Source organism: Urocitellus parryii, chromosome 13 (assembly GCF_045843805.1).
Source record: "Urocitellus parryii isolate mUroPar1 chromosome 13, mUroPar1.hap1, whole genome shotgun sequence".
Classification (NCBI taxonomy): Eukaryota; Metazoa; Chordata; class Mammalia; order Rodentia; family Sciuridae; genus Urocitellus; species Urocitellus parryii.
The window spans coordinates 7,543,651-7,559,793 of NC_135543.1; the positions used below are offsets into that span (position 1 = coordinate 7,543,651).

The window sequence follows — 16,143 nt, forward strand, 5'->3', positions numbered from 1 at the left end:
ATTTCCACAGTTAGCCATGCCTCCTGTCTCTTGGCCCCCATATTATAGTACATGTGGCTAGGTTGTTATCTGTTCGTTGGTCTCTTCTCTGACTTCTAATGCTAATCTTTGCTAGTTTTTTTTTTTTTTACTTTTGCTTTATGAAGACTGATTATGTTTGCATCTTTCCTGAATTTGTGTCAGTTGATTCTAAAAACTGAAGATCAGTAATTCATTGCAGAGCCATTTAGTCATTTGTAGTCACATTTCTTTATCTCTGCTTCCAGGACTGACCCATGTAATACTCAGAGGAAAATCCCCTGGTATTCATAAACATGTAATATGTACATACATACAAATAGTGTGTGTGTGATTTTAAAAATTAATTTGGGAGATTTTCTTTCCCTTGGAATTTCTGTTATTTTTTCTTGCATTGTGAGTCCCTATCATATCTCAGGTTTTACTTGACTCCTAATCATCTTTTCCCTTCATTTAGAGCCCCTTTTCTTAGTAATTTTCCTCAAAATGATCATACATGCTGTCTAGTAACAAGCATGTTAGAGTTAAGCTGTATGAAATCTTGCAGAATTAAAAATGTCTTTAAATCCTACTGAGTTGATAACGTGGCTAGTGAGCAGACACCAGGTGAGAGCCCAGCTCCTGCACGTCTCCCCACTGTCTTCTGGTGTCCAGTGATGTTGGCGAGAAGTCAGTTCCAGGACGATTCTTTTTTCTTCTTTGTGGCTAATCTTTTATTTGGCATCCTCTCTTTATTCATGGTATTCCAGAGTTTTATGATTATGTGTTGTTTTTTTCATTTCTCTTGACAGTAATTTATGCTTCTTAATTTTAAGTCTTAGGTTTTCCATATCATTTTGACATTTTTTTTCATATTTCTTTAAAAATGATGTTCCCCTTTCTTGTGCCCCACCATCCCCTTTCTGGAAATCTTACGAATCCCATATTAGGTCTCCTGAGCTGATTTTTCTCTTTCTCCTTATCTTGTACCGTTCTCTTAGTCATTTTTGCACTGCTTTCTGGGATGTGAATTCTTTTTTACACAGCTGAATTAGTTTAGATTTTATTTTACATCTGTTATTATGGCTTATTTTCCTATCTTTGTTTTCTCAATCTGTTTTTTTTTCTCTTTTATATTAGGAAGAAAGAACAAGAGAAAAATGAATTTTTAAAATTTATTAATTGAGAGATAAATATATTTGGGGTAATTAGATTACCACTGGTAATTTTACAGTTTGGTGAATAACAAGAATTCTCATAGTGTATTTCCTGTAGTACTTCTCACTTATTTTGAAAATGCTTACAACACAAAAAGGTTGGGTTTCAGAAGATAGTGGGTTTTTGTAACTCCTGCCTTCCCAGCAGATGTACAATGGTCTGGCCCTCAGCAGATGGAAGAGCTGTTCAGGAGCTACAAATACTCAGGTGTTGTCTGCTTTTAAGATTTACGTGGTTGGCGCACTCCTTTACCTATTTTGATTAACCCTTTGTGAATTTAGGGCTATGGTGTAACTGGTACAGGATGCAATGATGTATATACTATTTTGCAAACTAAATTTTTTTTTGTGGGGGCGTACTGGGGATTGAACTCAGGGGTACTCAACCACTGAGCTACATCCCCAGCCCTTCTCGTATTTTATTTAGAGATAGGATCTCACTGAGGTGCTTAGTGCCTCGCTTTTCTGAGGCTGGCTTTGAACTCATGATTCTTCTGCCTCAGCCTTCTTAGTTGCTGGGATTATAGGTGTGTGCCACTGCGCCCAGCAACAAAACTAAATTTTGAATACTTTTATGTAGTGTGTATAACAACTCAAAATTATTCTGGTCATCATATAATGTATTTAGAAAAATATAGTTTTTGTTCCACTTTATTTAAAAATTTTATTTTGTTTATTGAGTTTTTTTAAGGTAGTTGTACTTAAGCTCTGGTGAGTTAGTTTTATTATGTCCCCTCTCCCACCCATTGGGGGTTAAACTCGGGGCCTTGAACTTGTTAACTAAGTGCTCTATCAGTGAGATACACCTCTAGCCCAACCTAGCTAGACTGTAATTCTCATCTTGGCTATTAATTCATTCCTTGAATTATTGTAATGAAGGTTCTAATTGGTGATTTTAAGAAGCTATTGCATGTCTTCTGTGTGACATATTTTATACATTTAAGAATAACTCACTTAAAGGGTAGAACATTTTGAAACTATGTATGTCAAGGTTGGCTGTAAGGTTGTGGATGAATACTTTACCCTAGAAAATTAAATTAAGGTAATGTGTGAGAGGACACTTTTTTGGTAACATAGGCCTTGGTTAATAATGAGAGTGTCCTGACTCTCTATGTATTCTCCTGCTTTATCTGCTTCTTCTAGACCTCTAAATTTATATGAACACTATCATGTGCTAACTGTTCATTAGTCTTACTTCTTTTCTCTCTTCGTTTTGCAGTTCTGGGGATAGAACCCAGTTCTTGTACATGCCAGGCAAGCATTCTACCACTGAGCTATAACCAAAGCGCTGTTAGTCTTACTTCTCATTTAAATTGCTCTATTTGTAGAGAATAAACTCAGTGATGAATAGATTTATTACAGTTAACAATAACAACTTCATAATCATAAAAGGTATTCAATATTGAAAAGGTTAATTGTAATGATAATACTTCAACAAGAAATGTTAGAAGAAATTGTTAACATTGTTAGTGTTGCTATGCCTATAACTGGTGAGTTACAATGTTTCTGAATAGTATTGATACCCTCTCCCCTATTGTTAGGAGAGGTGTGAGAAGACACATATAAATATGTCTTATGGTTAAGGGTAAACTTTGAGTGTGTTTTGACCATACTTTCCTTCTTGTTGGCATTTAGATTTCTATTTTTCCCTTTCTCCCAGGGTATATTTTTTAAAAAAATCTTAACTTTAACATTTTCCAGAAAATAGAAATATTTTTAAACTAGTGATGGTGGTATTGTCAACTTTAAACCAATCCTCTAAGATTGATTTTCATCAATGGATATTGTAGGAAAATTTAGTGAGTAGCAGTGCAAAAGCTATTGGAACAAAAGTTCAAAGAGATAAAATTGTGTAACAGTGGATTCTTTTCAGGTGGCAGGTGTGTATACGTGTGTGTATGCGTGCACGTGCATGGGTGTGTGTGTGTGTGTGTGTGCATCATTGTGTGTTTTTTCCTCATGTGGGTTTATTCAGTGGAAAGTAATATGGCAAGCAGATTTTAACATAGATATTGATGAATTTTTAAATTTTATTTTATTTATTTGATAGATACAAAAAATGTTTTTGAACATAATTATTTGGACTGCATTATTTTGGATATTTTAATAATTTTTTTACTATTGTCTGTAAGTTGAAAAGTACTACTTTTATTGTGTTTGTTGCTTAAGTATGTAATTACCTGGGTAAAGCTTTCCAGAGATGCATTTTGAATGATGTGGCTTGTCAAGAGATACAGTAGATGAACCTGCTGTCTTCAGAAGGGGGCGTAGGCAGTGCAGACTACAGTGTTAGGAAGTGCTTTCTTTCCTCTAGGTTCGGCTGCAGTGATCATGGAAAGGGTGTAGTAGCATTTGGTAGCACCCATTTGTTTCAAGCAGAGACAGTAGGTCTTTTTGAAGAAACTGTGCGAAAAGTTAGTGTCTTTCTCTTCTTTTCTCCCTCTCTTCCTACAGGGCCCTTGTGTTCATGATGAGGACTCTGGCCTGTCACTCATAGGAAAACCTGCCCTTCAGGCTCTTTTATATCACTGCCATTTTTATGAACATTTGAATCAGATGGTGAAACACTCTTACCTAGGACTGTATAGGTTTGATTTGAACTCTTCTGCTTTTGTAATTTCAGAAGGCAGAGATTCAAATGGTAAGTAGACTATCTTTATGTTTTACTTTTACAAAATGTAACTTTTTAAAAAGATGTTCAAACCACGTGTGTTTGTTAAAAATCACTTGGAAAAATAATAAAAACTACATGGAAGATATTTAATTTAAATGGAAGATAACCTTATATTCTATATATTCCCTTATATTATACATTATCATCTCCAGTCCTAATACCCAGAGGATACCCTTGTAATGTTGGAATACATTTTTTCCAGTCTTCTTTCTCCGTGTAGCTTCTGTTTTACATAATCATGTTCAGGTTTTTTGTGCATTTTTGTATTCCCTTCTTTCACTAAACATTGCTTAAGAATTTTTCTGTTATGAATTCTTCATGGAAGCCATTTTTGATACCTCACTGTTTCACAAGTTTGTTTCATGCTTTTCAGTGAACTTTTATAGTTTTTTTCTCTATTCATGTTTCTTAAACTTTTTTGGAACAGTCATTCCTTGGCAGATTATGATCCTTTTACCCTTCTTGTGAATGACATCTTTTCCTACTAAACTTTTAAATTTGTTTTGCTAATGGTTTGAAAAAGCTGTTTATTTTTGGCATATTACTCATTTATCAAAATATATTGCTGAAATATTTTTGGTTCTTTATGTAGATGCTGTTGGATTTTCTAATAGGTATTAGAACATACAAATAATTGTATCTCATAAAAACAAATAGTTTAATAAAATTGCTTTGTATTTTTAAGTTACACTTACAGAGAAGGTTAAAGCATAGTACAAAATTTCTCCAAAGTTAACATTAGTATTTACTTCCTACTTCATGTGTATTTGTGAATATAAGTAATATTTGTTTACATGCATGTATATAAGTGTTTTTTTTCTAAACCATTTAAAAGTAGGTTGCAGACATGAAGTTTTTTTATTCCCAAATACTTAATTGTGAATTTATAGTTCACTTTCCTGTTCACTTCCTAGAGGAATCTAGAAGAAAGTAGATATTTGATAAAGTTTTTGAACATTCTGAATAAATGTTCCTATTAGGAAAGTGACTTGTTTAGATTTTTCCAGATCTTTGTTACTCAGATCATGGCTCTTGAACCAAGTGTCTTGTAACCTGTGAACTGTTAGAAATGCACATGCGTAGCCTCCATGCTGGCTTAGGGTGTTAGACTTTCTGGGACTAGGATTCAGGAAACTGCTTTAACAAGCTCATGATGATTCTTGCACATTAAAAGCCTTTCTCTGTAGACCTTGGTTGGTTTCCAGAGATGAGTATTTTTCCTATTGATTATTGCAGTACCTAGGAGAGTGTCCATGTTAACAACTTTCTTGTTGTCACAGGTTTGGATGACTCATTTAAGTTTTGGAGGGCTCCATCAAGAATGTCCAGTCAAGATCATGATCCAAGTTCTCTCTCCACCACAGAAACAATGGTACTTGCAAAGAATGTATGAGTACTTACTTAGTTTTAATCTCTGAAAAATAATGATGAGATAAGAACAGATATAGACTATAAGGTTATGAATATAGTAGATATGAGTTTTTATGAAGTGTTCTCTGTGCAGAATTCTGCTTTTTTTTTTAACTTAGATTATTGCATTTAACCTATCACCAGTCATACATGGTAGATTCTTTTGTGCTTTCTATATAAGCAGGTCACTCAGAAATTAAGTAACTCTGTGATCAATTGTGCCAAAAGTAGCAGAGTTAGAACTTCAAGTTAGGTTTGCTTGCTTCCAATTATAGTTGCACTAATATCCTTTTAGTTGAGAGTTTTTTATTCCTCTTTTCTACCTTTTTTAATAGAATCAATAGCATAAAAACTGAAAATATTTAGCTTTAATAATAGAAGAAAAAAGCCTCTATGTGATTAAAAATAATTATCCTGAAACCTCACTTAAAGGCAAAGCATCATGATAAAGTTTACCCATTCAAATAATTCCAGTGTGGTATGAATGATTTAAAATACATTCCTAAAACTCGAATCACATAGAAACTTCTCTAGATTATCTGAACTACCTGAAATGTATGTAAGCTAGCTTACCACCTGTCTGCCCTCAGCTTTCATTCATGCTTGAGTTGCTCTGTGCCTAATGATTCACACTAGCTTTCTCTTCGTTACAGGGGTACATAATCATTCTTCTCAATGGAAAAACATGTTTAATTTTAAAGTGTTTTGGAGATTAGATAGTGACTGTGTTACAGAATCTATTAGGAAGGCAAAGGTTTTGAACCTTTTCAGGAGTAAAAACTTTTATGAAAATAATAAATAACTATATAGACATTAATAAAATTTGCCTTCTACAATCTCCCAAACATGGATACTTTTTGCTACAATTTTAAGAAATTTTTTTTTCTTTTTTTCCTAGGAAAAGGGTTTGCTTAGTTCTATATTGGGTTTGTATATAGAAAAGTGGGATAATTACCCTCCTTCCACTAGAGGTCATGCTTCCCTTTCCAGATCAGGGCTAGTGTATAGCTTTGTTTCAGCAGGAGAAACAGGATGGTGAAATGCCACAGTGAGTTCTGTTAATTGGTTATTTAGTTCACAGAAGGGCAGCATCAATTTATGCTTAAAAGTAAATCATCTCAGGTTGTTCTGCTAAAAGGACTATAGAATAACTTTAGAAATAGTGTACATTCTTCAGTTCTTTCCTTATTGTGGGTACTGAGTAAATAGTAATTTCTCTAATTAACTTTGAATTATCATGGCTAATCTGTAGACACCATTCAAGCCGTATTTTTTTCCATCTATACAAGAAGACCTAAGAACGAAAAGCAAAATCAAATCAAACTTTTACATTTCTCTATTTTATATCAATATATACATTTTACATGTTAGAATGCTATATTTTCTGAGAATAATTTTGGAACTGTTTATTAAAAATCATTATTAAAACAGAAGTACCGGGCTGGGGATGTGGCTCAAGCGGTGGCACGCTCGCCTGGCGTGTGCAGGGCGCTTGGTTTGATCCTCAACACCACATAAAAATAAAATGAAGATATTGTGTCCACTTAAAACTAAAAAATAAATATTAATAAAAGAAATAAAAAAAAAACAGAAGTACCTCTGTGCTAGTCAACTTTCTGTTAGTCCACAAAATACCTTAGACAATCCATTGAAAGGGAGGAAAGGTTTATTTTGGCTCATGGTTTCCCGGGGTTTCAGCCTCTTGCTCTGTTGCTCTGAGCCTGTGTTGGCATAGTATATTCTGACAGGAGCATGAGGTGGAGGAGGCCCCGTTACCTCATGGCAGCCAGCAAGGAAAGAGAACAGGAGGAAGGGGCTGAGGTCCCAGGATCTGCTTCAAGGGCAGGCTCACCAGATATCTAACTTCCTCCCCTGGGCCACCTCTTGAGGATTCCAGCCCCTGCCCCCCAATAACACTGTATCCTGAGCACCGGGCCTTCAACACATGGGCCTTTTGGGCACAAAGTTCACAGTGCAACAACGTCTATTCATGTAAAGGTCTTTAACTTCTTTGTGTGTGTGTATGTGTGTGGGGGTTACATAGACTTTGAAAAATTTATACCATTGAAATATTTTAATTTTTAAAAAATTTTAATATATAGTTCTATGTAGCATATAAATTTTTTTTCCCTGAGAGACTGATATTTTGTTAGAATTTTTCAGTCAACTCTTTTCCATTTTTTTTTTTAATTTGTAGACAGAGACTTTGGTATTGGTGGATTTTTTTCACAAAAATAGTCTTGTTACCCTAATTCTACTATTTGTCATGTTTTCCTTATCATGCCTCATATGAAGTATGTTATTGTCCCAAAAGGAGAACAATCTGGAGAGTTTATTATACCAGAGCAATTATATTTGGGCCAAATAATATTTTCTCTAGTATAAAAGAAGGTCAAACTTTCAAATTGAGGTATAAATTGAATGAGTGTAAATCTTGCCAATTTGCTTATCTGGTTATTTATATCTTTATTTTGTTTATCTCCTAGACTACAAAAATTGCAGTTTTTTTTTTTTTTTTGGTTGGTTGGGTTTTCCATTTTCTCTTTCTAAGGAAAGCACAGTCTTTTTTGATGTGGGTTGTATTATACACTGTGCTCTTACTGGGTCATTATCCACTCTTTGCTGTTAATGCCACACTAGGGGTTTTAATAGTGTTTTCTAATGAATATTAGTTCATTTGGTTGGCACGCTTTGTGATCACTGGGACCTGTATGTTTTATTAACTGCAGATAGAGTAAGCTGGGTATCATCGTTACCTTCAACGTGTTGTCCTTGTAAGTGCTTCCTCAGAAGTGGCCCCCCTCCAACTCAGGCATTTGATATTGTTTTTTTTTTTCCCCCTAATCACATTTCTGTTCCCAAAGTACCCAAAATGGCTGTGTGTGTTTATGTCCAGTACCATACCAGTATGTAGCAACAGCTTGATGGCCAAAATTTGGTCATTTCTGTTGCTTTTGAGCTGAGCAATGTGTGCATTTTTAAAAATCTGTTATATATCTTTGTGAAATATGTGGAGAACGAGTCTAAAGAATTGTTACCCTAATTCCACTACTGATTTTAGTTTATTTCATTTAAAGAGTATTTAACTCATTAATCTTTTTTGTCTAACTAAAAGTTAGTCTTACTCTTCTATTTTACAAAAGAGGAAATATTTGGCTTTAGCTGTTGGTCACCAAGGTGTACGCTACTCCAAAGCCAGATGTGTGGGATGCCATAGTAGATATTGGTGTGTGATGCTATAATAGATATTGGAATCAAGGTGCAGTGCACTTACCCTGGATGGATGATGAAATAGAAAGTGATTTTACCTAGTAAGTAGCAACTGAAATGGTCTCTAAAGGACTAACCTCTTCTTCCCTCTTAAATGTATGCATATGTTTGTAAGAGGCTGAAAAATGCAAAGATATCTTAGGATTGAACTCACTTAATTAAACATCTAGTTGAGAGCATAAAGGGTAATTAGAAAATAACTGGATACTAACTCTTTTATATTGAAAGTATTAGACTTTCAGAATATGCATGGGATTGTTTGGTGTAGAGTATGTGGGTGGGTAAGTCTGAAGATTGATTACCAGAGTAACCATATAGCAGTTAGTCAAGAAAGTTGAGTCAACTTTGGATTTGAAGATATAATAGCAATTAAGGTGAACATATAGGGGCTGGGGTTGCAGCTCAGTGGTAGAGTGCTTGCCTCGCATGTGTGAGGCACTGGGTTCGATCCTCAAAACCACAAAAAGTAAAACAAAGGTATTGTGTCCATCTACAACTAAAAAAAAAGAAAGGTAAAATGAAATGGCATGAAACATTACAATTTAAATTAGAAAAGTAATGTATTGACATTTGTTTAGGAGTTAGTTAAAAAATGTTTCATAGAATGAAGAAGAATAGACCAAGAACAATTTAAGCAGGGATGGATCCAAGAGGCATTTTGAAGAAAAGTAGTTTTGACATAGGCATCAGTGATTTGGCGTGTGTGTATCTCCAATAATGTGACCAGAGGAAAACTTGAGAAGGCAATGTGTCCCATAGTGGAGATAGTGGAGAGGAATAAAAGGAATAGTATGCTTTGTTAAATAAATTTCAACTCCCCGTGGATTACCAGGGACTAAAACTCTTGTTTTCTAGTTCCTGAGTATGTTAATGTAGATCACTGGGGTACAGTACAATGAAAAAGAACAAGCTTTTTTTTTTTTTTTCTTTTGGGTTTTTTTGGTATAAAAATGTAATATTAAGTCTATTAATGAAACTTAAATATTGATGGCTACTGATACATATACATTATTTTTTCCTAATGAAATAATATTTAGAATATAACGTTAGAATGACTATAATAGGTAAAAATAGAATATTCATCCTGTTCTATTTCCATAACATTATTTTATAAAAAATTACTCTTAAAAAATGTTATTAGAGCAAATGAGATTTATTTTTCTCTCTCTGTTTTTATAATGATTTAAAACAGACTAAAGTATTTTGAACAAAATTTCAGTGATTTTATTGAGCAGGTAACTACAACTGAGTAAAATACATTTGGATCTTTTTTTGTATTTGTGCTAAAATTATATTTTGGTAACGGCTTGATCATTTTATATAATAGTAAACTTCTATGTATAGAAAGAGTCAACTTTCTCACATTTTAGAGCTCAGATTACTATAATTTCTAGTTTGCCATGGGCTATTTTACCTGTATTAAATGCTGTGAGTGGATTAAATTGTTAGATCCACACCATTTGTTGGTGGAACCCTTTTTACACATGAAGAAATAGCTTCAGAGAATTTAAGTATTTGACCACAAGGCTTAAAAGAGGAGGGAATGAGATAAGCACTGGAAAATTTGCTCCCCCTCTAAAGGCAGCACAGTACAGGGGCTGTGGCTGCTGTGGTATCCAGGTCTGCAGTAAGTGGTCTTCTAGTTGACATCAGGAAGCTCATATCATTCCCTGCTGTTTCTTTCAATTGTGCTTTTCTGAGCTTTCTTTTTTTTTTTTTTTAATAGACTATACACAATCCATTGAAGGATGAATCTATTTCAGTTGAGCTGATTTAAATTTCTTGTTACAAATTAGAATTGATGATTACAAATTGGAAAGCAGGAGGAAGGAAGCCTTTGTGCTCTTAAAATCTGTTCATAAAATGGGCCATAGATTTGTATAGAAACTTTAAGTTCTACTCTTTTGCTATGTTTTAAAAAAAATGCTACTAGTAGATTTGTTAGTCATCTTATATCTGAAAGTTTATACTCCTTGATCAGCATCTCCCTATTTTCCCAGCCCTAGCTCCTGGCAACCATATTTTGATTAATTTGAAGCAGTTTTAGGACAGTGGCTTTAAGTACCATCAGTGTTATCTCTTCTGACTAGCTCTTACTGCTTTCTCTGACATCAGTAAGGAAATAAGGCTACAAGTGTATAGACTTCAAAGAAAACTGCTTTACTTATCAAGGGCATATAAATTGAAAACCTTAGGCTATGTCCTATGACAGATGGACAAAGTTATAATTTTACACTGAAACCATTTTAGTGAGTCTAGAAAGTGATGGTTACAAAAGTTAGATAGACTGACTGGGACAAGAGGACAACCCTAAGCCCCCTACTTGGAGCTTCCTACTTAAAATGGGTTAGAGAGCAGAGAGAATGAGAATTCTGTTTATGAAGAAGGAAGGGGAGTTTACAAACCTCAGTGTGCTCCAGCCCAAGTACTTTCTTGTCATACATATGATGCTAAACTGAGGATCCAAACTGATGATCTGAGCTGGGCAAATCCCTTAACTTCGTAGTCCTCATCTCTAAGGATGAAACTGCACCTTCAGTAGTTAATGTGTGACTACCAAGGCTCCAAGTGAAGGTAACAGATTTGCATGCCAAGCGTATTATCAAATATAATCAAATTAATATTGGTGATTATTTCCAAACAAGCACGAATTTGAGCATAGCAATTCAGCTTAAGACTTTTTTGTTTTTACTTATTAAAGTAGTAATATGGTAATACAAATTTCAAAAAGGATAGTAGAAATATAGATAACCCCAAATCAACTAATAATGTATTACCATATAAAGAAGTCCTTGTGTGTTTCTCACAACATGGAGTAAGTTATAATATTGGTACTTTTTGAGAGCATCATTTCTAAATTGTTGTCTTTTTCCTGGGCTTTATTGAGGAAATTTATGACGTTTATTAATGCCTCACCTTTGATCACAAGTGACTCCTTTGTGTTCTTCATATGAGCCAGATATTTAGTGAGCTCTTATAAACTTTGCTTTCTTACTCGGAATACTAAAACTACAAACCAGTTCCCTGCCTCTGTTTGTATCAGTAATGATAAGGGCTTCTTGAGTTGGCTCTTGAAAGAATGTTCAGTGGAATGATAAAAGGGTTCCACCATCATTTGTCCCCTTACCTTTCTCACATAGCCAAAGGAGTTTGTGGTAGGAGCCAGATAGATTAACCCACTCCTGCATAGTCTATGATATCAGTATTTGTGTTTGTTTTCTTCCCAGAACTGAAAACTTATCTTAATGTCTGTTAACAGGAACATTTTTTACACACCTCTCATTCCAACCTGAGCAAATACATTTTTTTAAATGAACAAATTTTTTTCCCTATTATTTGAATCTAATATAAAATATGAGACTTAATGCCTGTTTATGAGTGATTTATTTAGACTGAACTAAGTAGTCTTAGGTTTTGCTTTCATTGATCATAGTAACCCTAAGGTACAACACTTTAAGTGTTAGGTCTATACACAATCAACATATGAATGTTACACACCACATAGTACCTGAGTCTGCACTAGCATTGATTTATAAGTTCTGTTGATACCAGTTGCCCTGTGCTTGCACTATCCCAGAGACTTCCTTGGTGTGAGCACCTCACGCCCTCTTCCAGAGAAGAAATCAATGGTAAGACAGACAGAGTTATCTGACCTTGCTGGATATGATGTTTTTATGTAGGAGGTGCCAAACACATCAACCTGGGTGCTTTTAGTTGTAGGAGGCTACACAGTCTGCTCATCTCTAAGCCTTTGGGGTGAAACTGCATTTGCTTTCCATAGCATTTGCTGTTTAAAATTTTAAAACATGCTGTATTCTGAAGCACAATATCAAAATGTTGAATTCTTAATTCTTTTTCTGGTATGAGACAAGGTAAAGAAAAATCTTTTAATACTTCTGCTAATTTTTATATGCATTATTAAAGTAGTATGCTATTCAAAACATTAAAAAACACTTATTATAAATCCAGAAGTGCAAAATATCTCAAGAATCTAAAGAATTTTAGGTAAAATAGTTTATTTTAGCCTTAGCCTTTCAACATTTGGGCAATGAGGAAGTAGACTTAGGAAACTTAGCTTTATATCAAAACTGCTTCTTTGAGTTACTGATTTATGTCAACTGTAACAGTTCTTATAAGTAGTTGAAAAAGCTGTTAAAAAACCTGCTATATCTGTCAAGATATGGAACATTCTGTAGTTGAGCCAACTGTTATGATTCTGTTTCAAACCTTCCTGCCTAAGGTTGTCTTGTGTTCATGCTGCATGTGTTTCCTTTTCTAAGCTATGTTAGTAAGATATTCTTCCTTCCTCACCCATAGGTGGCAGCCTCAGTGGGCAGTGCTGAAATCCAGCCACTTGTGCAATCAATGGTGCTACTGCCTGAAGCCTCACGTGACCAGCCGATGGCTCAAGGTATCCTTCTAGAAAGACATTCTGCTTTCAAAAAGAAAAATGATAAGTTGATCTAGGCATATATTTTTAAAGAACAAAATGTTAATGGAATAAGTCACAGAATATGATGGAATAAATATTTCAGAAATTAATAAAACAAGTGCTCTTAACTAGTAAGTAAGAGTTTGGCTATCATATAAATAATCTGATTGTAATAAGGTTCCTTATTGGTTAAGTATAGATATTTAGTATTTGAGTTCAGAAACCAGTGAATTTTAGTTAATTCTTTTTTTTTTTTTTTTTTTTAGCTACCTTTTTTGGGAAAACACTTTACCATAGTTGTCTACTTGAAAGTAAAGAGATTCTAATCATAAATATTTTCTAAGGCAGTGCTTCCATTTGAAACAAAGAAAATCTGTTAGAAATACATGATGAACAACCTGGGATTTACTTTATTCATGGCAATATATTAATTTTATTACTTTCAATTCTGTTTTGCTTTAAATTTTATTTTGAAGACTACAGTGTAGCTTTTGTTAATTTTCTAGAAGTATATTAACTTTATTCAGTAAGTTTATATTCCTGACCTAAAAGGAATATGGATTCTAAAATGAGAATAAGTTTAAACACTGAAGTATAGCATATATACAGAAAATCCTTTTAGAAATACTTGCTTAATTAAAACTTTGCGTATTCATTTCGGTGTTTGTTCCAGTAATTTCCTAGTATGTCATTTTTATTTTTAGTAATTCATGTTAACAGAATATGAAAGTGTTTAATTTAGAAAATGTTCATTTGATTTTCTGTATAATTTGATTTTTTGGAAATCTTTAGAGAATTAATAATAAGGCTAATTTGAACAGCAAAAGAGTTTAGTAAAATTTTTTGGAAATCTTTAGAGAATTAATAATAAGGCTAATTTGAACAGCAAAAGAGTTTAGTAAAATAGCATGACATAAAATGAAAATAAAATTTAATAAATTTAATATATGCACATAAACAATTAGAAAGGGTAATGTTATGGAAAACCACAGTTAACAATAGCAAAAAGAAGATAAAATAATAGGAATAAACTTAATGAGAAATATGGAAAACAAACAGAAAAGTAAATGTAAGCAAATGGAAAGACTTTTTTTATTTTCAGGTGGGATGATCCAACATCAGAAAGATATCAGTTCTTCCTAAATTAATCTCTGTGTTTAATATTGTCCTAATAAAAATATCAACAGACTTTTTTAGGGTGAACAAAATTTTATTCATGTGGAAAAATGAGGGTTCAAAAATAGCCAGGAAAATATTCAAAAAGGGGAATACCCCTTCTGAACATTAAATCAGACTAAGAAGAATACTTAAATCCGTATTTATGTTACTGCCACATGAAAAATAAATAGAATTGAAAACATATCTTAGATGGTTCAATTTTCATCCTAAATCTATGGATGGCACATGGATCTCTTGACAGAGAGGCGGGAAGCTGTGTAGCTAGTTGCAATGAGACAGAAAAGGTCTATGTACTTAGGTCAACATGAGAAACACCTGAGTCCTCAAATCAAAATCATGGGCATACCAGAAGTAAACATACAAGATTCCTCATAAACTCAGCATAGGGAAAGATTATCCAATTATGCCTCAAAATCCAGATAGAATGAGAAAAGACGGACAAATTTTACTGTAATTAAAAATAAGTTTTGCAGGGCAAAAAATGCCAAAATCAAAGTCAAAAGATAAATCAGCAAAACTATTTGCAACATTACTCATAGGTGGAGATATTTGAACATGTAACATAAAATGTTCTTAACATTTGAGGAGGAAACGAACCCTAAGCTTCCTGTGAAAGCAAGTAGAAGACGTGAGGAGGTAATTCACAAAACACATAAAAATAACTTAACCTTGGTTAATACTAATTTATACACCCCACTGAGATCCAACAATTATAAAACATTCGCAGTGGATTCTGTTGGCAAGATTGTGGAAAATGGGCACTCTTATACTTTGATGGAGGAGATGTACTGGGCATAATATTTCTGGAAGCAAATGTGGTAGTATCTAATAACTGTGCATGTGGATTTACATTATGTAAATTATAGGTAGGAATTCCCTTTGGCTCCTCACCAACAATGAAAGTACAAATGCATGTCATTATTTCATGCAGTGTTGTGTGGAAGGAAAAATAATGGAAACAACCTGAATTCCCATCATTGGGAGAGTGGCTTTTAAATAAACATCTACCCAATGAAGAACTAACTATACAGCTATTAAGAAGAACAAGGATTATGTCTTCAATATAATATGTAGTGATTTTTCAAGAAATATTAAGTCAAGAAGGCACACTGCAAAAGAGTGTAATAATTTTCTATTGTTTGTGTAAGAGAAAAAATTTTAAAAATTCATTTATCTCCTCATTTATGCAAAAAGATATAAATATAGAATTAACAGGAAACTAAGGAGCTTAGTTATGAGGGTGGATGGCAGTTAGGCAGGAAATGTCAGCATATGGGAACAGGGTTGAAGAGCTAGAAGTGGAGATAGTGGCTTTTCTCTGCATATGCCTTCTTGTGTAGCTTGACTTTCATAACAGTGAATATTTCATTTGATGTGAAGAAAAATAAAATAAAAAATGGGGGAATAACATGGAACTCAAACAAATTAATCTAGCTACATTCCACATGAATAACAATTGAAATGAGTCAGAAACTAACCCAAGTTAACTCCTTTTTTTTTTTTTTTGTATTGGAGATTGAACTCAGGAGCACGTGGCCACTGAGCCTCTTCCCCAGCCCTATTTTGTATTTTATTTAGAGACAGGGTCTCACTGAGTTTCTTAGTGCCTTGTCATTGCTGAGGCTGGCTTTGAACTCAAGGTCCTCCTGTCTCAGCCTCCTAAGCTGCTAGGATTACAAGCATGCACCACTGCATCTGGCCAAAGTTAACTCTTGAGCATATTTAAGGCTCTTGTCCTAAGACTAACACTGAAGAGAACTGTAAGCAAGCATTGGGTTCTTTTTACTAGTTTTACTTTTTGCAGTAGTATGAGTTAACAGTTCTGAAACTACTTAATATGTGTCTAATGCTAGGTAGATAGGTAAATGTACTCTGAATGATGAAAGCCAGGTTTCTTCCTTTCATATAAATGAATTATAGTATGGGAGGGGGAAAGATATCTAATAGACCATACAGGGTTAGGT

At 33.9% G+C, this 16,143-nt stretch overlaps 1 protein-coding gene across 1 annotated transcript in view; it reads left to right on the forward strand.

The window, feature by feature from the left end:
• The window catches only part of Rttn (rotatin), a 168,854-nt gene that overhangs the window by 105,389 nt on the left and 47,322 nt on the right, over window positions 1–16,143 (forward strand). Inside the window, exons 33-35 of the mRNA XM_026388674.2 lie at window positions 3,669–3,855; window positions 5,169–5,260; window positions 12,886–12,979. Of these exons, the coding sequence (XP_026244459.2) occupies window positions 3,669–3,855; window positions 5,169–5,260; window positions 12,886–12,979 (373 nt within the window). The remainder of the gene's footprint in view (window positions 1–3,668; window positions 3,856–5,168; window positions 5,261–12,885; window positions 12,980–16,143) is intronic.